The 24199-nt window shown below is 40.8% G+C and overlaps 1 protein-coding gene across 1 annotated transcript in view; it reads left to right on the top strand.

The window, feature by feature from the left end:
- Positions 1–24199, top strand: part of astn2 (astrotactin 2) — a 512045-nt gene that overhangs the window by 120522 nt on the left and 367324 nt on the right. Inside the window, exons 4-5 of the mRNA XM_079815958.1 lie at positions 7550–7651; positions 21372–21518. Of these exons, the coding sequence (XP_079672084.1) occupies positions 7550–7651; positions 21372–21518 (249 nt within the window). The remainder of the gene's footprint in view (positions 1–7549; positions 7652–21371; positions 21519–24199) is intronic.

Here is a 24199-nt window from a genome sequence, read left to right as displayed (position 1 = left end):
GGTTGGTTGGTTGGTTGGTTGGTTGGCTGGTTGGTTGGCTGGCTGCCTGGTTGGTTGGTTGGTTGGTTGGTTGGTTTGTAGGCTGGTTGGGTGTTTGGCTGGTTGGCTGGCTAGCTGGCTGGCTGGTTGGTTGGTTGGCTGGTTGGTTGGCTGCCTGGTTGGTTGTTTGGTTGGTTTGTAGGCTGGTTGGGTGGTTGGCTGGCTAGCTGGCTGGCTGGTTGGCTGGTTTTTTGGTTGGCCTGTTGGTTTGTTAGCTGGCTGGTTTGTTGATGTGCGTTTCTCGTACAGCGAAATAACTAGTTGCTAAATTACCGTAGTAAGACGCATCGCTGAAGAAATCAACTAGCTAGTCACGACTGTTTCCCCAAACCATACACTCTAAAAAATGCTGGGTTAAAAATAACCCAAGTTGGGTTGAAAATGGACTAACCCAGCAATTTGGTTGTTTTATCCCAGTGGTTGGCTTAAATGTTTCCTTAAAACAACCCAATCGCTGGGTTAAAACAACCCAATTGCTGGGTTAGTCCATTTTCAACCCCATTTTCAAGTCCACGACCTTTGCTGTTATTGTGAGTGTACACAAATAAAAGTAGACAGTTTACTGTGTATAATTATGTCTTGCACTTATCATGGCTAAAAATGACGGAGTATTGTGAGTTGTTTCCGCTGTCATAAAGAAAAAAATCCTTCCGAAGGCGCCGACGACTTCGTCGGACAGAGGGTTAGCTAAAGAAAACGTAGCCTATTTAGTTTCATAGTTAGGGTATGTTTAAATATTATATATTTTTTTATTTCATATGTTGATTAAGAAAAGTGAGCAGCATGAGTAAGGCACATAATCGGATGCGCATATGTCTGGGGACATGGATTTTGAGCATTTCATTGAATTTTGTTTTCTAGAAAGTCTTTAAAATTATTTTTTTTAATTTTAATTTTGATCAATGTTTAATCAACTAATTGCCTGTATATTAAATAAATAAGAAGCAAACCAAGATCATTGGGAATGGATTGACGTGCGTAACTGGCCTGTTTCCGCAGCCTTTGAGTAAGGCAGAAACTATAGCGTCTTTCTGTTTTAATACATATCTTGAATATATGTCTTAATTATAGTGAGTAGGCCTATAGATAGTTATGATATTTGTGGCTGCACCGGGGTCTGTCATTACTAGGTTAAAGCTACGCCCCTCTCCTTAGTAGGAGAAAATATATGTTGTTTTAATTACGACATACTTGAGTGGAAAAAAATAATATGCAGGCCATATGTGGGAGCAATGCGTGACTGTATCAGGTGACCTGTCAATGCGAAAAAAACTGTTTCCATTGCAGTTTTGCGAGAATTTCCTAATTCGAATTGCCTGAAAAACCACATCAAGCAAGCGTAAAAACTTTTTTGCGGTTATATGGGAGTTTTTGCGCAATTGACGCGTTTCCATTGGGCGTATTTTCAATCCGCAATTTCAATTTGAAGGGAAATGGAAACGCGGCTACTGTCACCTTAAATTAAAGTGTTACCAATAAACTTGTATTATGTTACATACGACAATTGATTTTTTATTTTTATTGCATTGTTACATTTTTATATTACAATCAGTTGTCACTGGTTACCTACAAACAAACAGACAAACAAACAATAAATACAGAAATTAAATTTAATTAATTGCTACACTGTAAAAAGTGGTAAACTGAAATTGATACCTTAAAGAGCTGTTTCTACCTGATTTAGCTCATAAAATGTGTTTTATTTGCATAATTTGACATATTTAGTTTGATTTAGGGATTTTAAATAATATTTTGATTGGAATAAAACCATTCGATTTAAATGTTACCATTTGTTCTGTGTTCATACAATTGCACTTTCCCAGTGTATTTTACAGTTACAGTATTACAGTAATGAGCTGTTAGGAAACATAATGTCACCAAGCAGAAGATGTTCACTGTCTTAATTAGTCTCAAAGAGGCTCCATTGTCTTTCTTTTAGTTTTGGGGTTAAAATATGTGGAATAATATGGAATATGACCTGGAGATTCAGCCGCCTGAAATCCCATGCAACCTTAGTTTCTGTCAAAATCCCATCAGTGCATTTCACTGAGATTTAAATGCTGTACATTGATAGATGTACAGTGTATTATTTGGAGTATGTCTGCGTGTGGATTGTCCTGTTTCAACCGTTGAGATTGTGTTTTGCGAACGGGTTGGTGAAGTCCTGCAGTGGCTCTCTGAGCTGCGCTCTTCATCATCCGTTTGACGTGTTCTGTGATTGCTCTATACTGTGGTTAGGAGAACGCCTCTCCAGTGCCCTGCACTCCATAAAGCTCTGTGAAGTGTGCGCTCCCAGCATGCAGTGCAATCAAGCAGAGCCACTTTTAATTCCAGACGCTCAATAATCCTACAGGCCTTGAAAGAAAACCTGCGAAAAGGGAACTTCAGGAGCAATTTCTCCCTCGTTTCATCACACATGCTAATTTAGTTTCCCTAAACAGAATTTGTTTGCTGAACAAACAAGAAAACCCGCTTGTTGAGTTGTGAAAGGGAACAGACGCGGCTGATCTGTAATCTCTCTCTCTTCATTTACATTAACCTCTCATGAAGTGCCCTTTCTTATGCATCCATTCTTCTCTTTTCATCTTCATGTCTATTTCATCGTTTCCGTTTTCTTCCTCTTTTATGACTTGGCATTCAGCTTTGATTTCCTAATGCACAACTAAACTAGTCGTTCTCCTGTCTGAGATCAGGATGGATTGTTCTGGTAATTGGGTTTAGCGCTCCAGCTCTTTCTTTCTCAACATGTGAGTGTGTTTGGGGACTCTTTTATTTCACCAGTTTTACTGTCATTTAGCGAACATATTTACTGTAGATACTACATTTCCTTTACACGCTGAAGGCAGTGTAGATCATAAAAAAATACAGCAAGTTTGGGGTCAGTACAAAATTTATATTTTCGTTCAAAATGTATATTTTTATTAAGCAAGGACGCATTAGATTAATTAAATATGGCAGTACAGACATTTATAATTTTACGAAATATTTATTTTTCAAGTAATCAAATAATCCTGAAAAATAAAATGTATCATGGTTTTCTAAAAAATATGAAGCATCACAGCTGTTTTCAACACTGATAATAATCAAACTGTTTGTTGAGCATCAAATCATATTAGAATGTTTTCTGGAGGATCATGTGACACTGAAGACTGGAGTAATGATGATAAATTCAGCTTTGATCACCGGAATAAATTACACTTTACTATATATTCACTTAGAAAACCCTTATTTTAAATTGCAAGAATATGTCACTGTTTTTATTGTACTTTTGATTTAATAATAATATTTAGAAAACATGAACAAATCTTACCAACCCACACTACTGAACAGTAGTGTAAGTGGTAGCTGATAAAGTAAGTTAATTAACTAACAATATTAACACAATAAACAGGTGTTTCACTTTAAAATAGAAAAACCATGAGCAGAACTCTGCCTACTGCAAATGCTACAAGTGCAGTTGGTGGGCAGACATTTTGAAGGTTGTTCTCCTCCATGTTATTATTTGACAATAAAAAAATCTGTTTTATTGGTTATGAAGAAAATCACCTGGTTTGTCAATGACACACAGCAGCCATGGGGAAGATACCATCTTTTCTTTTTCTCTGGACAAAGCAGCAGTCTTGGACAGGGGTGCGTTTCCCGTACAACGACTTTACTCACTGCTTAACTACCGTAGTACAACACATCACTGAAGAAATCAACTAGTTGGCTGGTTGGTTGGTTGGCTGGCTGGCTGGCTGGCTGGCTGGTTGGTTGGTTGGTTGGTTGGTTGGTTGGTTGGTAGGTTGGTTGGCTGGTTGGTTAGTTGGTTGGCTGGTTGGTTGATTGGCTGGTTGGTTGGCTGGTTGGTTGGTTGGTTGATTGGCTGGTTGGTTGGCTGGTTGGTTGGTTGATTGGCTGGTTGGTTGGTTGGTTGGCTGGTTGGTTGGTTGGTTGGTTGGTTGGTTGGTTGGTTGGTTGGTTGGTTGGTTGGTTGGTTGGTTGGTTGGTTGGTTGGTTGGTTGATTGGTTGGTTGGTTGGTTGGTTGATTGGCTGGTTGGTTGGTTGGTTGGTTGGTTGGCTGGTTGGTTGGTTGATTGGCTGGTTGCTTGGTTGGTTGGTTAATTGGCTGGTTGCTTGGTTGGCTGGTTGGTTGGTTGGTTGGTTGATTGGCTGGTTGGTGGTTGGTTGGTTGGTTGGTTGACAGGTTCTTTGGTTGGTTGGTTGGTTGGTTGGCTGGTTGGTAGGTTGGTTTGTAGGCTGGTTGGTTGGTTGTTTGACTGTTTGGTTGGTTGGCTGGTTGGTTGGTTGGTTGGTTGGTTGGTTGGTTGGTTGGTTGGTTGGTTGGCTGGTTGGTAGGTTGGTTTGTAGGCTGGTTGGCTGGCTGGTTGGTTGTTTGACTGTTTGGTTGGTTGGCTGGTTGGTTGGTTGGTTTGTAGGCTGGTTGGCTGGTTGGTTGGTTGTTTGACTGTTTGGTTGGTTGGCTGGTTGGTTGGTTGGTTGGTTGGTTGGTTGGCTGGTTGGTAGGTTGGTTTGTAGGCTGGTTGGTTGGTTGTTTGACTGTTTGGTTGGTTGGCTGGTTGTTTGGTTGGTTGATTGGCTGGTTGGCTGGTTGGTAGGTTGGTTTGTAGGCTGGTTGGTTGTTTGACTGTTTGGTTGGTTGGTTGGTTGGTTGGTTGGCTGGTTGTTTGGTTGGTTGGTTGGTTGGTTGTTTGACTGTTTGGTTGGTTGGCTGGTTGGTAGGTTGGTTTGTAGGCTGGTTGGCTGGTTGGTTGGTTGTTTGACTGTTTGGTTGGTTGGCTGGTTGGTTGGTTGGTTGGTTGGTTGGTTGGTTGGTTGGTTGGTTGGTTGGCTGGTTGGTAGGTTGGTTTGTAGGCTGGTTGGTTGGTTGTTTGACTGTTTGGTTGGTTGGCTGGTTGTTTGGTTGGTTGGTTGGTTGGCTGGTTGGCTGGTTGGTAGGTTGGTTTGTAGGCTGGTTGGCTGGCTGGTTGGTTGTTTGACTGTTTGGTTGGTTGGTTGGTTGGCTGGTTGGTTGGTTGGTTGGTTATTTTCTTGGTTGGCTGGCTGGCTGGTTGGCTGGCTGCCTGGTTGGTTGGTTTGTAGGCTGGCTGGTTGGTTTGTTGGTTTGTAGACTAGTTAGTTGGCTGGCGGCCTGGCTGGCTGGTTGGTTGGTTGGTTGTTTGGTTGGCTTGTTGGCTGGTTGGTTGATGTGCGTTTCTTGTACAGTGAAATAACTTGCTGCTAAACTACCGTAGTAAGATGAATCGCTGAAGAAATCAACTAGCTAGTCACGACTGTTTCCCTAAAGCATACATTCTAAAAATGCTGGGTTAAAAATAACCCAAGTTGGGTTGAAAATGGACTATCCCAGCAATTGGGTTGTTTTAACCCAGCGGTTGGGTTAAATGTTATGCATGTCATGCAAACAAGAAACTAACAGGTCAAGATCTGTCGTTCCAACCTCTCAACTCTGCGATGCTGTTTGAGAATGTTTGTTGGAACTATGGTTTCGGGAAACACAGACTCATTGAACTATGTTGATAACGACGGAACTTGCAACCATAGATGATTAACAATGCTTTTGAAAAACAAACCGTGCAGACTATTTTGACTATGTATGATTTATTACTTTTTTTTTAATGCTCTGTTCCAAAACCTACTGAGGATCCTACAGTGTAATTCCTACATCAGCAGCTTACCTGAAATAAATGTGTGATTTATTTTAAACACTGAAACTCGTAGTGTGGTTGGCGGTTGGTTGTAGGCGTGGCTTGCTGGGGCGGGATTTAAGAAGTCCTGCAAACAGAGAGAAGTCTGTTGTTTCAGTGGAAGTTCCCATTATGACATTTATGTTAAATTATTCGGCTATTTGTACGGGTAATTCGTACAGATTTGTATGACCTTACTCATACAATTGACGAGTTGGTCAATTCGTATCATTTCGTGTAAATTACCTTCCTCAAACCCTGCCCCTAAACCTACCCAACACTGCAGTATAGACAAATCATATGAATTTTGTGAGGTCGTACAAATTCGAACAAATTAGCCACTTCTTACAAATACGTACAAATTGGTTCTGAGATAGCGTTGGATCTATAACATGTATTTACAAAATACTTAGGGTGAATTGTCATACCATGCTGACTTTAATATATATTGTTTCTTTTCTCACAATATCCCATTTCAATCACAAACCATGGATCCTTTTTTATTACACATGTATCGTATCATTCCACTGACCAACCAAGGCTGCGTTCACACTGCAGGCTGAAACGACCCAATTCCGATTTTTTTGCCCTTATGCGACCTGTATCTGATCTTTTCATGACAGTCTGAACGACACAGATCCGATCTTTTCAAATGCGACCCAGGCCACTTGGGTATGTGGTCCAAATCCGATACATATCCGATCTTTTGAAATGCGTCTTCAGTCTGAACTGCCAGGTCACATGTATCCGACCCGCACGTCGTTGATACGCGACAAACGTCATCATTGTACGTTGAAGTAGGCGGGAATGAGAAGATAAACAACTATGGTGGACGATGCGGAGACCAGTCAGTGGAAGGGAAGCGAGATTTCGGAGTTAATTAATATTTGGGGGGACAGCTCTATTCAGGCCAAACTCGAGGGCTCTTATCGGAACTGGGCGGTTTTTGAAAACATTTCCAGCGAAATGGCCGAGCGTGGTTACAGACGATCCTGGCTCCAATGCCAGCGAAAAATAAAAAGCCTTTAAACAAAAACCTTGCTCTCCTCCTCTTTTTTAATTTTCTTCTTAACATGAGAAGGTTGTAATGGTGCTGGCTCCGTTGCGAAAATAACTTTAATAAAGCTAAACGAACTCCAATGCTGACACCCATATTTGGCTACTTCCGTAAACAACAAGTGACGTCGTTGACCGTTGAGTACTCTTCTGCGCATGCGGGTCACTTCTGGGTCATTTCACGTTCACACAGGAGATCACAAAAGGTCGCATTTAATTGGAAATGTGAACGGCCTTGCAAAAAAATCAAATTTTTTCAAAAAATCGGAATTGAGCATTAAGCCCTGCAGTGTGAACGCAGCCCAACTGACCATATAAGATCTCGCTCACTCTGATCACTAATTAAAACAGGCATCACTGACCACGAGACCCTAAACACAAGTCAGGTTGACTTCAGCAAATGGTCTCCTCTGTTGTTGAATGGGAAGTGTTACACGTGTATTGAGTGCCTGAAATTGAATGTCTATGGCTATAAGAGTCCAGATGGCGTCTCTATGGAGCGCTGAGCTTTTAGTGAGGCTCAGAGTGGCGAGAGGGCGGCCCGACATATACTGACACATCACATTGCTTTATGGATGTCACGACATTCATTAAGCACAGGCGAATCATGAAGAATAGTTTGGTTTTATTAGGCTCATTAAATGTTGAAATCCAAGGTGACATTAGTCTTTGTCAAAGTATGAATCTAACTACGCAACACTTGTTTGCATCAAGAAATATTAGTATCTGTGAGATGACATAGTTCTCTCTGTGTTTTTGTGTGAAGCTGGAGGCATGTTTGTCCGCCATGGAGATTCTGGATCAGAAATGGATGATGACACTCAACTCAAGTTCTACACGGAGCACAGGGGCCGTCGCCGCAGCAAAGGTAACCACATTCATCCACACCAGTCATTTTATACATCAATAATGCATGAGGTCCAACACACTGAAATATGTGGATAAACAAAGATCACTCTAGCCAGTGGAGATGTTCTTGATGTATCTCTTGAGTCATAATTCAATGTCTTTGTAAATCTTAAGGCACATTCCACCTACTTTAATGAGTGAGTTTTTTATATTTCTTTTCAGCAGAATATGTTTGTGTGAAACATGTGTGTGATTGTTCTACACAGTAAATAACAACCATACTGCATAGTTCAACTATGTTAAAGTATGCAATAAAAGTCGTAGATGTAACAAGACAAACATTTACAGCAAACTCGCTTGAATACTTCCAAATCAAAAGCCACAGTCGACAAAGACTTGAAAAAATGACAAGGCTATGTGGAATTCTGTAAAACAAGGTCCTAGAACCACAAATGCTTGACAGAAATCTGCAAAAATGAGCGAAAACATAAAAAGAGCAATGATTTAGTGGCTTATTAGAGCCAAATTATTCTCACAGCCAGACATAATAACAAACATGTCTGAATGAATCTTACAATTTTGTACAATTATGATTCAAATTAAAGTACAATCTGCAGCAGAATGGGTAACAGGTTTGATTTTATCTAGTTTCAACATTTCTCACTTTTGTATAGTTTAAGATGATCATATTAAAATAACTAAAACTAAATAAACAAACTAAAACTAATAAATACAAACAATTAAAGCTGCAAGCAGCGATGAAAGGGCCCTCGCACCCGAGGTCACCGCCATCCGGTGGCCTCAGAAAAACAGCAAATAGTGGGCAACATGCATTTAAGTGGGAAAATATAGGAGAAATATGGCAGTTACTTCGATGTGCCACACTTCCTGCTGCCAGCAGGTGGCCTTTTGACTATAACCGAGTATTGGCATGTTGATGTCTTCAGGCTAGGACTCTTAGCTAACATGTGAAGTTTGAGGCAGATTAGACATTGACTTCCAACAGCTTCTTGTGTCATGGCGAAATATTGAGCTTTGTGAGGTCGCCACGGACACGCTCTTCAGCGAAAACTCAAGATCTTCGCAATTTAACTTCGCCAAGGCCTTTAGATTAGACTGACCAAATATGGTGTTGATCTGATTAAATCTCTAGGAGGAGTTTGTTAAAGTACAACATCTGGAAATTTACAAAGAAAATGGACAGTATCTCACTTCCTGTTGGGTTTCGGATTTTGCTCCCAGGGACTTTTTTGTAGGTATTGAGCTGTTACATGCGTCTACCGAATTTCATACTTGCACGTTAAACGTAGTGTGAACAGCACTTAATTAATTTTTTTTGCCATTTTGCCACACCTAATTCTGAAACCCATATCAGTTGTAAATGTTCACCACCTATGATGCGTGTGCAAAGTTTCATGAGTTTTCGAGCATGTTTAGGCCCTCAAAAATTTGATTCATTTCGGAGAAGAAGAATAATAGACTGAGCAATTCCAATAGGGTCCTCACACCATCGGTGATCGGGCCCTAATAAATTACTCAAACTGTGAAAAGATAAATAATATTCAAAATATAAACAAAAACTATAATAGTATTTCTATGATATCAAAGCAACTCTAGGTTAAATGTCCACTAGTAAATGTTAAAACTGAGGTTCATGAATTAATGCAGCAGTTTGACTAAGTGAAGCCAAACTGGAAATTGATTTGGCTGGAACAAAGACCTATGCAAAGCAGCTCACCGTGTCCACACAAATGGAGAGGGGGAAAAATCAGTCACTTCCCGTTGTTATTTTATCAGGGCTGAGAGACAAACAACTCCTGGTAGAGATGATTAGCTCAGTGTGTAGCATCAGAGTCCTGCAGTCGCAGTCATCTATCACCGGCTTTCAAAACGGGCCGCTGAGAATTTATGACGATGCACAAAGCAGCACCTCAGAAGAGACGCACATCACTGTTCACACTGACATCACGTTCAGACTGCTTCATTGCACAATGGTGAATTTAATACCAACGTCTACCCTATAAACTACAACTGTGTTCAAAACCCAGTGTGCTGCCTATTCTTGCAGCACACGGCATATACACACAACCTTGCATGCTGTTTTGTAAAGGTAGGCAGTATTTTCTTAAAGTCATGAAGATTTCCACTCAACACAGGCTCAATGGAAAAACTTGCCTCTACCTACAGTACATTTTTGCACAACTCCCCCCCCAAAATGTTACCTATACATATGAACTTTGCATGGTGACAGTAAAACACCAACAACTTTTAATCATTTTCACATAAATTATGATTACACTGGCAGATTATTGATTAATAAAGACTTATTTTCATGCACAATACTATGTTATGAGCTCTAAATGCTTTTATCCCAGTGCATGTTTTGTAAACTTATACACTTTGAGGTTTGCATCACATAACCAGCTCTGTGTGTGTCTTTTCTGATGTAGTAAACTTGCTCTGAAGCTCACCTGGTACAGTATTACACTCCAAACTGCCTCAATATGAAACAAAAAGCCATATTGCCAGATTCACGTTCATCTGTTTTGGATAAAACTGAACATGCTTTTACCGCCACTCACTGAACATTTCACTTTGAAAGTGTTGCAAAATTTCCAGCAAGTGGTGTAAATGCAGAAATGTTGCCACAGGGATGTTTTTCCAATGAGCCTAAGCCATTTTTTTGTGCTGCTAAAACTAATATCATAGCTAAAATTTTTAAATACCCCTAAATATTCAAAACTAAACCATAATTTGACAAAATTCTAGCTTGATTGGAAATTATACACAATAAATTAGTCACAGGGTGATTTTAACCTTCATAAAAAGGACAAGCTCTATACAGACTTCTCTCACACTCTCCTTTCAATAACTTGAATGACCTTAATGTCCTTTAATTCCATTAAATGATAATTTTTCATATAAGAATTAATGTCTGGTTGTAAGAGTAGTTTTTAGCTGGGTTAGCCCATTTTCAACCCAACTTGGGTTAATTTTAACCCATCATTTTTTAGAGTGTATGGTTTTAATTTGACCTTTAAATACCCAACCAACCGAAAGCATTGTTAGTCAACTATGGTCGCAAGTTCCGACATTATCCACACAGTTCAACGAGTCTGTGTTTCCCGAAAACATAGTACCAACATAAATTCACAAACAGCATCGCTGAGTTGAGAGGTTGGAGCGACAGCTCTCAACCTGAGATTAGAAGAGAGTTTCTTGTTTGCATGACATGTGGACTTAATAAATCAATATCTTGAGCAAAATAAGCAAGCTGACATTCAGAACAATCTATATCTTTTATTTAGAATTCATACAAATGTAATTTGCGTCGTTTAGTTTGTCAAGAGATTTAAAGCAGCATTTTTGAAGAGTGTGCATGTGTGTACGTGCTCTAGTACGTGAGCACAAGCCTATAATTGAATCTGGAAATAAAGCAAAATAACTGACAATTACTCCTCAGATGCCATGTCTTTAAGTTATAGCAAAAAATGATTTTTTTTAGCATGAATTCGATCTTAAATGAATTCATTAAAATAAAGGTATTTTTCCACCATCTGCATGATATCATTACCAACGTGGTTGAACGACAAATTTGCGACATTATGGATTTGAGAAACAGTCGTTTAAAGGAAACAATGCTGCGTTGAACCCCCTGTTCTGATGACGCAAGAGTTGCAACTATGGCAGCTGAGAAGGATTCTCTGAGACTGATGAAATTGATATAAATACGTGTTTAATACTGCAAAATACATGCAATCACTGCCCTTGCCGTCCAGAATAAAAGAGAACATCCCCATTCCATTAACTTTTTATCTCCTGGTAATCAATTATAATTTAAATCATTTTCTTTCTAGTTCTTACTTTTTAATACCTTGTATTTTCTTTCTCATTTTTATGTAAAGCACTTAATTACCATTGTGTATGACATTGGGTAGGCTATATAAATAAACTTGCCTTGCAATGAAGCCAAAAATATAAACTATGTCATCATGTTTATATGCTATATAGTTTTACTATAAAACTCTTACGACAATTACGTATTCTAATATCGTCAATTGTTGCGTGTACCGAGCTGCAGCGGACAAATTTGTAAACAACTTCACTTGGACCCATTTTGCGAACTGTCTCTTTAATACCGCGTGGTTTATATACATGTTGCTGCTGATCGGGCTGACATATTCGACACACCCACCAAACGAGAGAAAACGCATCTCAAACCCGCTGCACACCGTTTCCAGGAAACATGACGTTCAACCGGAAACCGTAGCAAAACGTAACGCACCGATTTAAGCTTTAAACATGCCCGGTCAACCAACTAGCCAACAAACCAACCAACCAGCCAATCAACCAGCTAACCAACCAACCAACCAACCAAACAACCAGCCAATCAACCAACCAACCAACCAACCAACCAACCAACCAGCCAATCAACCAGCTAACCAACCAACCAATCAACCAGCTAACCAACCAACCAACCAACCAAACAACCAGCCAATCAACCAACCAACCAGTCAACCAACTAATCAACAAACCAACCATCAATCCAACCAACCAGCCATCCAACCAACCAACCAACCAACCAGCCAGCCAGCCAATCAACCAGCCAACCAACCAAGCAACCAGCCAATCAACCAGCCAACAAACCAATCAACCAGTCAACCAACTAACCAACTAACCAACCCACCAACCAACCAACCCACCAACCAACCAGCCAGCCAGCCAGCCAGCCAGCCAGCCAGCCAACCCACCAACCAACCAACCAGCCAACCCACCAACCAACCAACCCACCAACCAAGCAACCAAGCAACCAACCAACCCAACAACCCACCAGCCAACCTGCTAGCCAACCCGCCAACCAACCCAACAGCCAACCCACCAACCAACCTGCCAGCCAACCCACCAACCAACCAACCTGCCAGCCAAAACACCAACCAACCAACCAGCCACCCACCAACCAACCAACCAACCAACCAATATACCAACCAACCGACCGACCAACCAACCAACCAGCCAACCCACCAATCCAACAACCAACCAACCAACCAACCAACCCACCAACTTACCAACCAACCAACCAACCAACCAACCTGCCAGCCAACCCACCAACCAACCTGCCAGCCAACCCACCAACCATCCAACCAACCCACCAACCAACCAACCAATCCACCAACCAACCAACCAACCCACCAATCCACCAACCAACCAGCCAACCAACCAACCCACCAATCCACCAACTACCAACCAACCAGCCAATCAACTAGCCAACCAAACAACCAGCCAATCAACCAGCCAACAAACCAATCAACCAGTCAACCAACTAACCAACCAGCCACCCAACCAACCAGCCAATCAACCAGCCAACCAAACAACCAGCCAATCAACCAGCCAACAAACCAATCAACCAGTCAACCAACTAACCAACCAGCCACCCAACCAACCAACCAACCAACCAACCAGTCAACCAACTATCCAACCAACCAACCCGTCAACCAACTAGCCAACCCATCAACCAACCAACCAACCAACCCACCAGCCAACCCACCAATCCACCAACCAACCAGCCAACCCACCTGCCAGCCAACCCGCCAACCAACCTGCCAACCCACCAACCAACCTGCCAGCCAACCCGCCAACCAACCAGCCAACCAACCAACCAGCCAACCCACCTGCCAGCCAACCCGCCAACCAACCTGCCAACCCACCAACCAACCTGCCAGCCGCCCACCAACCAACCTGCCAACCCACCAACCAACCTGTCAGCCGACCCACCAACCAACCTGCCAGCCAACCAACCAGCCAACCTGCCAGCCAAACCACCAACCAAACAGCCAACCCACCAATCCACCAACCAAACTGCCAGCCAACCCACCAACGAACCAACCTGCCACCCACCCACCAACCAAACAACCAACCCACCAATCCACTAACCAACCAGCCAACCCACCACCTAACCAACCAACCAACCAACCAACCAAATAAATAATTAATTAAATAAATAAAAAGACAAATAAACAAAAACAATGAGTCACAATGCACACTCAGAGGTATGTTTCCAGAAAGCCAACAATGAAGCCAACTAACGATAACGATTGGCTAACGATACTTTTTGGAAATGCACCACCGGTTGGTGCAGTTTACCCTGCTGGTAGATGTTGTAACTACACCATTTTCTCCTTTGATGGTCATTCAAATGTTTTCGTGTATGGTGACAATTTTTCAGGCAACACATTTAAATTGCCTGTTTGTTTTGTAAGGCTCTTAAAAACCTTAACTTTGTTTTATATTGTTTTATATTTTCTCCAGTAAAGGGCTTGAGACTGTGATATTATAGACCTCCTCCCAAGGCAAGCATCACTATTGTTATTGCTCATAGCTCTTCCACACACTTCAGTCACAGCTTGTCCCTCTCCGTTTGTGCTATGGACATGAATGAGACCATAAATCGTACAGCTGGTGAGATGTTATGCTTTTATAAATTTTCAGACTTGCAATTTTTACCTGGAGGATGATAAAACAGCTGGTGGAAACAAACATAGATCAGCATTAAACCCAAGCTGTAACTAGAGAACATATATATTTGTGGCAGATAAAAAAAACCCTGTTCACTATCCAACGTGGTATATCTGAGAAGAAGGGACAGAACAGGGTTCATTATTGATCCTCAAGACCAGTGTTTGTTCTTCTGAGCCACTATAGCCATGAACGATCCCTTATATTCCACTTTAAACAGGATGTTGTGGGTGTACGTTCAAGGACATGCAATATACTGTATATGTATTTATATGTATGCATGGCGAGAGAGCAAGAGGGAGAGGGTTCAGAGAGGATCTATCCTCTAGCATATATTTGTTCTTTGCTTGTTGAGCAGTGATTTTCAGTTTGAATGTGAGATGGATAGGCATCGATAGACAGACTGAAGTTTTACTTTGAGTAATTGCTTTGCAGACAGACAGAAGAGCGGGCTGTGTTTCTACAGTTTTAAATGTGTTTGTTTGTCTAATCAGCGGTTGTCATGTTTTATGTGTGTGCATGAGCGTTATCATTGCACAGCCAGTAGTGTTGCTGAGCATTGTGTGAAAGATGCTCTCTAGCATGAAAGTGTGAAGGACTCGCAAGTGTGAAGCTCTGCTAAGCTTCGTCAAGGACTTGCTCATTCACTTCTGAAACCCGAGAGAGAGAGAGCTTGTGTGTGTGTGTGTGTGTGTGTGTGTGTGTGTGTGTGTGTGTGTGTGTGTGTGTCTTCAGCGTTCATATGCTGTTGTGTTGGTACATATGCTAATGCGGTCTTAGGTCTTGAACAGTGATTTTGAGGCTGTTTCACGTTTAAAGATGTGTCATTGTACCCCATTATTTCAGTGACTGTTAAATGACTAAACACTGCAATATTCCTCCAATTATATATTACAGTATGAAGTATTATTTAAATACTACTTAAAGGGATAGTTCACCCAAAAATGAAATTAGCCCATGATTTACTAACCTTCAAGTCATCCGAGGTGTGTATGACATTCTTCTTTCAGACGAATAAAATCTGAGTTATATTAAAAATGTTCTGGCTAATCCAAGCATTATAATAGCAGTAATAGTTGCTCTGTTTTTGAAGTCCATAAAAAATGCTTCTGTCCGTCAAATAACGTGCTCTAGCGGCTCCGAGGTGTAAATAAAGGTCTTCTGAAGCAAATCGATGCATTTGTGTAAGAAAAATATCCATATTTAAAGCTTTATTTCATTTTTTTCTATGGCTCTGCATCAGCCGTCCCCACGCCATCACTTCCGGCGAAAAAGGTCAAAATACCAGCGCAATCATAGATATATACATAGATTCCTCATTAGTGCCTGCGTGGATCGGTCGAATGAGGCATCTACGTATATATATCTTTGATCACGCCAGTATTTTGACCTTATTCGGTGGAAGTTATGGTGCTGGGAATACTAGATGACATTCGGCTGATAAGAGATAAAAAATAACAAATATTGTTGGGTTTCTCGCAGAAACCGATGGTTTCGTGTCTTAAGACATCAATGTGTCGCCACGAGCCACATGGTTTAATAAGGATTCGTATGTCTATGTGTTTTTACTCTCATTGCTCTCATACTCTAAAATATCCCCATTGACATGCATTATACGACTATCACACTGCAACGGTTTGAGTTAAAAATCTTCATTTGTGTTCTACTGAAGAAACAAAAACACCTACATCTTGGATGATCTGGGGGTAAGCAGATAAGCATAAAAAATTTGTTTTTGGGTGAACTATCCCTTCAACATTTCTTTAGCAAAAATATCAGATATTGTTTGGTTCACTCTCAGAAAGTAGTGTCTTTTCAGCTAACACTATCAAACATATAAACAGAGAGGTTCATTCTAGATTAGTTGTCAATATGCATGGGTTATTCAATGGAGATTCTTGAAAATTGGCACACTGACAGTCCAAACATTCACCATAGCAACCCATAGCACCTAACCCCTAAACCTACAGTAAATATGTGGCTACCATTAGCCATTTTTGTAAACCCTACAAACTCAAATGCATATTATTTCAACATGATCATAGTTGGTTTGGAATGTATGCACTAAAAATAAAAAATAGGTTGAACCATTCAATTTGTGGGCCCTATCATACACCCGGCGCAATGCGACTCCAGACACAACGCAAGTGTTTTTTGCTAGTTTCAGCCCAACGCAGTTCTCATCTTCACGTCCATCTCCTCGTTGTTTAAATATCAAATGCACTGGCGCATCTGTTCACCCATGGGCGTCTGGTCTGAACACCAGGTGTGATCAGGAGCATTGTTGGAGCGTTGCTATTGTGAGAAACTGAAAACGACTGCGCCATTGACCAACAAAACCTGCTCTAAAGTCAATAGTGCTGTATTTTTTGTGCTATTTAAAGGGTGTGTTAGTAATATGAGCCTATAGGCGGGAGCACAAAGCGCATTCACACTGATTATTACACACACAGGGACACAGCAGCACACACAACCAACCAATCAACCAACTAGCCAACAAACCAACCATCCAAACAACCAACCAACCAAATTGTTTTTAAATATGAACAATTAAAGGATTCAAATGTAAAAGATTGTTATTGTGTATATAAATATAAACATGCCTGCATGTCATATGCTCAGGGAGCTTTGGTGGAATCTGGCTTTTCCCGTAGATGGTTTGCTCGTGTGTTTCCTCGCTAGAGAAGCGTTCAGTCTTTCCACTCGCATGTAAATAGCGAATCTGCCATGGTGCGAGTGCAACTGGCTTTTAAAGGGAATGGGAGATGAGTCTCTGATTGGTTTATTTCACACCCATAAATCATTAAGATACTAGGTACAACCCTTTTGGAGCATGCGCCATTTTCAACAATTTTTCCAGTTGTTAAACTAGCAAAAGTTTGGATTCGGACACGCCATAAGTGCACCTGCGCCATGAGCTTCAGACCATGAGCTCAGATCATTAAAATTTAAATCATTAAATATATATATACAAGAACAGTTCTTGAATGTGCATTATTCTGCAAGTGTTTAAGGGACACAAATACTGTGACAATGTTTTCTTCTACAGAGCAAAAAATACAGTGTGGCCAGTGTTATAAAGAAAGACTTTTTGAGTTGGTTGTTTTTAGTAGATCAAAAATATATTTTTTATGAATAACTTGACAAAATATGACATGGAAAAAGAAAAACTCTTTAGAGCTAGCAATGGCTTGGGCTCCTTCAGATCATTTATAAGAGTAACAATGAGCGCAAAGTGAAATTGCTTTTATACAGCTCTTCAGTAAGTTAATATTAAGTAATGTCTTACATTTTAGACAGTGTTGCCAAATGGTTTTATACTGCCAAAGAAAAGTTTCAAATCACAGAACCATTGCAACACCAAAGAACACACAGAAAACGATTCCTGAAGGATTCTGTGTTTTTGAACGCATCGGTTGAGCGAATAATTCAATGACTCGCTCATAAAAACAGGTGTAACACTCCCAAATAAAGTATACGAGGTATAATGTAAAGATTTAAAAAAGGCTTCAGTCTTCTCTTTTGAAGACCTAAAGCATTTATTAATCTTAGTTAACGTTGCTTCACTAACACATAGTTAACAACAAAATAGTTGTATTTTTATTAACTAATTTTAGATTATAAAACAGATATTAATGTAACAGCTCATTGTTAATGTTTGTTAATGCATTACTAATGGGACCTTGCTGTAAAGTCTTGTGTTTTATTTTAAGATGCACTAGTCATCACACACACATTAAATCTCTGAAATAATATGCGCTCAGAATCATCTTTGTGTTGTCTGAAAGCGGCCCAGTTACTCGTGAGTTCATGATCTCTTCCAGATGGTGACTTCGTTTCATTTTTGTTTACCTGTGCCCACCTGTTTCAAATCCACTTGATCAGCGTCCATCATCTGGTTTTTGAACCAGTCGAGATTGTGCTGATAATCGTGGGCTGTACGCTGAACAGATTGTTGTGGAAGAGACGTGCGAATGTTGCACTGTGAAGAAGAAGCCAGGTGTGACCCCTCAGAGGAGCGGCAACGAAACAAACGCTAGCATCTGTGAGATGTTTGGATGCGGCCTACAGAAAGCTCAGCTTCTTGAAGTTTGCTTTAAGAGAGTTGCTTTCACTCTGTATTTTACCCCATCAGGCCCTCCGAGACACTTCGTCGGGTGTATCTTAGCACAGTTTCCAAGCAACTGTTATTAAATATATTATTTTTAGGCTAACTCTGATATGTTTCTCTGCATAAATAAATAAATCCATCAAATCTTAACAAGGACTTTTAAACTTAGCTAATTAAAGCATAGAACAAATAGAAAATGTATTTGTTTGTAAAAGGCAACGGATATGTTGATAAGAATAGCATTTCAGAGCAGGTGCCGGTATTAATTGTTACCTGATTTTAGGATATCCAAAGCATCTGATCTTCACTAAGGTGGTCAGGCCCTGTTTGTAATTTCTCACTATATGTGGACGTTTCAGACACAGAGGAGGACAGAAGCTTTAGTTTAACCTCTGTCTCGCAGATAAAGTGCTCCTGTTAAGCTATTCTTTCTGTGTTATATAAATCAGATCGTCACCACTGAGCTTTGAAACATGGGAATAAACACTCTCACTCCCACGTCCACTCTACAGGGAGCTCGAGGATTCAATTTATAGACAGGCTGTCCTCAGAAAACATTGGGACGCTTGTCTTCTCTCGTGTTGTTGTTACATTGGAGATGCTCTGTATGTACTTTTATTTATTTTTTCAAATAATTGTCATCATTATTGTTACATCCACCAGCTGGAGTGCCCATGATCTCCACCATAGGGCACTCCTCCTGACTCCCTTGCTTTCCCATCATGAACTTCAGTTCCCATAACTCGTTGCCTGGACTCGTTATGTTTGATTACTTCCACCTGTGTCTCATTACCCTGTTACACTCTGCTTATTTAAGCCTTGCGTTTTCACAGTCTTTGCAAAGTCTTGTATGTTTTGCACTGCATTTGGATCGCCAACCCACGTCTCTGAGCAGTTTGTAACAATTTTGAATATTTTTTTAAATAAATTGATTCCTTTATTCAGCAAGGATGCATTAAATTGCAGTTTCCACAAAAATATGAAACTGTTTTCAACATTGATATTAATCAGAAATCTTTATTTAGCAGTAAATGTATAATGATTTCTGACAGATCATGTGACACTGAAGACTGGAGAAATTATGCTGAAAATTCAGCTTTGATCAGATGAATAAATACATTTTAAAATTATAATCACATAGAAAATGGATTTAAGGGCAAGTACCGAATGGTGCGATGGCACCTATTGTGTCCATTCGTTTTCTCCTTCTTCTTCCACCATGGGAGTATATGGCGGCCAATAGAACTGTATGGTAAAAAGTTGTGAAATTTGGCACACTGATAGAAGACAGTCCAATCATTCACCATAACAAATTTAGAGTCTCTAACTCAATCCCTCTAGCGCCACCAACTGTCCAAAATTTCACTTACATTTATGCAGATGACTTTTGAACCATAAGGACTACAAACCAAATGTTCCCGCCAAAAACATGAAAGCCAAAAGCTTTTTGATGAACCCAACTGTTCTTGAATAACACACAAACGAATTTGATGAAGACCGCGCCAAATTGGACGCGAGGCTGTATCTCCGCAACGCTTTAGCTTATTGAGACCAAACTGGGTACATGTCATCACAAGCATGGATCTACATGCTGCGTTTCGGCACAGCGCCACCTACTGGTCAGAAGATATGAAAAATTGCCTTTTTTGCTTATAACTTCTGAATGGTTTGCTCAAAAATCATAAAACTTCTGATTCAGCGCACCATGGCGAATCGAATGATACACTATATTGGCTATTGTGGGTGTCGGCCATTTTGAATTTTGCTAAATGCTGTATTTTAAGAATCATTAGCGTATCATTACGAAATTTGGTATTTGTCATCAATACCATGTCCTAAAGGTGCTCAAAAAGTTGAGACAGCGACACCTTGTGGTCAAAAGTAATAACATTTTCAAAAATGCTAATAACTTTTGATTAATTTCATCTGGTCTTGATAGATTCCTTGGGTCATCCGCCATTTTGAATTTCTTTGAAAAACTACTTTTTAAACTCCTCCTAGACCATTTGTCTGATTTTCACCAAAATTGGCTCAGATTATCTTCACACCATGCAGGCCAAAATGTATCAAAAGCTTTTTGATAGACCCACCCGTTCTTGAGTAACGCATCAACAGATCTGTTGGAAAATGACACGAATAAATCGCGCTATTCGCGTGAAGTTGGACGCTTGAACATTTTGAGTTTATTCGCTTCATTCGCGTGTGAAATTCGCTTCACAACAGACGCAAATTCGCGTCATGGGAGGGGCTTCTGCCAGGCGGCTCGTCTCGTTGAGAAATGGCTGACATGGGCTGTGTTTACACATCTTTTTTGTAAAAATACTACTGTTAATGTGTGACAAAACGTAGTTTTAAGACTTTTTCAGGTGATAATGCAGTTGTTTAAAGCTTAAATCTGTGGTTTATTTATAAAAAGAGCAACTATTTGAACATTTTATCTGGCATTTTCGGAGTTGTGAGCTCCAGTGGATCAGCGGCGCTCAGCGCTCATTAACCCCCGCGAGAGCAGCCTTTCCTCGGCTAGTCCTTCAGACATTTGCCGCTGGCTCTGATGTCTCTGTGGCGTCTCGAGCTATAGTTTGTAATATTTGTAATAAATTTATAATTTTAGCTGATTATGAGACTGTAACTCTGCAAATCTTTGGCATATTGACACCAAACGTTTTAGGTTGTCGTTGTCACCTCACACTGACCACACAATAATAATATGATAACAGCGCCACCTATTGGTCAAAAGTAATAAGCAAGTTAATACTGTTTTGTTTCTGTTTTTCTCAAGCTACCATCGATGTTTGCATGTCACATTGTTTCTTTTTGAGCTTGGCCCCAATTTTGCTCCTTGCAATTCTACATTGTTATGATATTTCATAATATTACAGTTTTTTTACTGTATGTTTGATCCAATAAATGCAGCCTTGGTGAGCATAAAAGACAACTTTGAAAACTACTCTGTGTATATTAAAGTAGTAGTGTATATTAAAGAAAGAGCAAATGCTTGTCTGATAATGGTGGAAGGTAAGGCTTAGCGAGGTGAGCGGGAAAGAGCTGTGACGTCATGTGAAATCGCCACATGAGACGGATCCGTATAATCATGTTCTTTTGTCTGTTCCCACAGGATGCCCACAGAGTCCCATGAGCAAAGCCACGTTAACACTGATCACCGTCTGCACGTGTGTGGTGGCGGTCGTATACGGCACGCAGACGTCCTGTCCACTCACCGTCAAGGTCACGCTCCACGTTCCTGAACACTTCATCGCTGACGGTGAGCAATGTACATCTCACGAAACCTTGAACTTCATTTCAAGACCATTAGGAGCCTTTTAATGTAGTGCATTTTACTGCAAAGATTCACTTCGGCAATACAAAAACATTTTTATATGCGAACAGCTTGATGGGTTTATTTTACGATCTCTTTATGAATGAGTTTTGGGTGAAAATACTTTCAATGGAGGGTCAGAAGTGCCTCGGATTCCATTAAGTATATCTTCATTTGTGTTTCAAAGATGAACAAAAGTCGACATGAGAGTGATTTAGATGAGCTGACCCTTTAAACTTTTATGAGAAAGCAAAGATATCAGTAAGTTCTGCTTTGTTGTGTCAGCGTGTCACAGCGATTCTGCACTATGGTGAGAGAGAGCAGAGGTCAGAAGACATTCAGCTGCGGAAGAGCATCTTCTGTCCTGCAGAAACCTCCAATTAAAGCCATGTGATGCTGATGCTGCAGGCCAGAGATACTGGACCATCTGTCAGAGATGCTGTCAGCTGTTTAACCCTCAGAGAACAAACATGACCGAGTCACGCACACACACACACACACACACACACACACACACGCGTAGAGTACAGAACCGTTTCCTGTTAATAAAAGCTGTGAGATGATGTGTCTGCGAGATACATATATTTTTTTGAACCTGTCTTGAGTAATCTTCATCAGATTGGTGTAAACAGAATGAGAATAGGGAGACTGCAGGTGCTTGTATTGGGATGACCTAAATTGCAGATGCCACCTGGGCACCATATTGCTACTGTATGTGTGCCATATATTATTACTGTCTAATTGTGCCTTTTACCTGCTTGCTGGAACCTCATTATGAGGGTTATTGTTAGAACTGAGTGATTAATCTGTGTAAAGACTGGAGTAGCGTGCACCCACACACACACACACAAGTCAAGTCACCTTCATTAATAGAGCTTTTTACAATACACATTGGGCCCTATCTTGCACCCAGCGCAATTGACTTTGTACACCGACGCATGTATCATTCCTATTTTGCACCCGCGCAAAGCGCGCTTTTCCCTCCACAGAAGCACGTCGCTAAACTAGTGAATGAACTTGCGCTACCTGGGCGTGTTCCGGCGCAAACAATCCCTGGTGCTATTTTGCTGTTCCATAAAACAATTGCGCCACTGACCAGAAAAAACCTAGTCTAAAGTCAGTGGCGCGTTGCGCGTTGTTCATTATGCTATTTTAAGGGCGCATGCTTGACCATAATGTATAGCGTGCACAACGCGCATACACTTTGCTCATGTAACCTACACAGATGCAACAGTTATTTTTGCAAATCATAAATTGTTACACTAAAAAATATTAACACATGAGATGACGGAAATCATTGTGGTGTGCCACGAAGATGTGAAAAAATAGGCATAAATCTAGCTTACAAATGATTCAGGCTAATTGTAGTCTAATAATTAAGGAGACCTGTTTGCCCAATAGTGGCAACTTCTGGCAAGACATATATGTATATAAGGACATCTAACAAATTGGTTTGTCCGTCAAGAACCAGGAAAAAAAATCGGTGAGGGTGGACGCAGCGATGTCCTCTGCTGGCGTCAGGTCCTGAGTAGAGGCAGATCCACCTCCCGTTACACGGCGTGCCTGATTGATGCTGGCAAGCTTGGACTTTCCCCGTCTTCTGATGTCATTGTAGCGCTTGCGGCACTGGTGCGACGTCCTGGGGATGCCAGCTGATGAAACAATTGTGGCTATTTCCTCCCACGCCTGTTTAACCGACGCTATTTTGGGTGGGTTTCTCCCATCCCCATACAACACAACTTCTCTGTCTTTCACTGCTCTTACAAGAACATCAGTCTCCTCGGCTGTGAACCGCTCCTGGCGTGCGCCTGGTAAATACGCCATAATAATAGCAATCCATAATGGAACTTGCGCACCTGCTTTTACAGGGAATGTTGGATGACGCTCTGATTGGTTTATTCACGTTACGCCCAAACCACACCTATGAATAATGAAGCTACTTCAGACCAACCCATTTTAGATTTGCGCCGGGTGCAAGAGCCATTTATCCCGCCGGGAAAATAGCAACAGCGCCGAGACCCGCCCACAAAGTTACTTGCGCTTCGCGCTTTGACACTTGCGTTTCAGATCGTTAAAATAGGGCCCATTGTTTCAAAGCAGCTTCATGGTGCTAGACAAAAGAGAACTGGAGCGCTGCTGGAATCCCTTGTATCCTCTGGTGCTCTTGGAAGGGTTAAATGTTGAAAAAGAATTTGGAAAAAAATCCAAGTCAAGGCACTCAATAGGATGCAAAAGTAAAAAGCCTTTATTAGTTGGGCTAAAACATTAAAACACCTACACATATCGGCCCATTGGCCTTCATCAGGGTGTTGGTAACAAACAGACAGGATCAAGCAATACTTATAGTTGCATTGGTTTCAGGTGTGCCACTCTGGCACTTGCAACACAATTTTTGGCCACTAGAGGCAATAATTCAGATAATGGCTATTGCCAAAGGTTTGACTATACAAATACAAGGTAAAATAAGAGATCTCCAAGTGGAAAAAAATAGGAGTGACACCAATACAAACATCTTGTGTACTCCACACAGTTATGTCCCTGAAGTCAATAAATGTGAATAGGCTAGTTACCCATCTTACTTCTGAATTCATTGTCAAGATAGTTCTAAAACAACAGAAGAAAAAATG

Source organism: Gobio gobio (genome assembly GCF_949357685.1).
Source record: "Gobio gobio genome assembly, chromosome: 4".
NCBI lineage: Eukaryota > Metazoa > Chordata > Actinopteri > Cypriniformes > Gobionidae > Gobio > Gobio gobio.
Note: the sequence above shows the minus strand (reverse complement) of the source record. Positions and strands in the feature narration are given on the sequence as shown.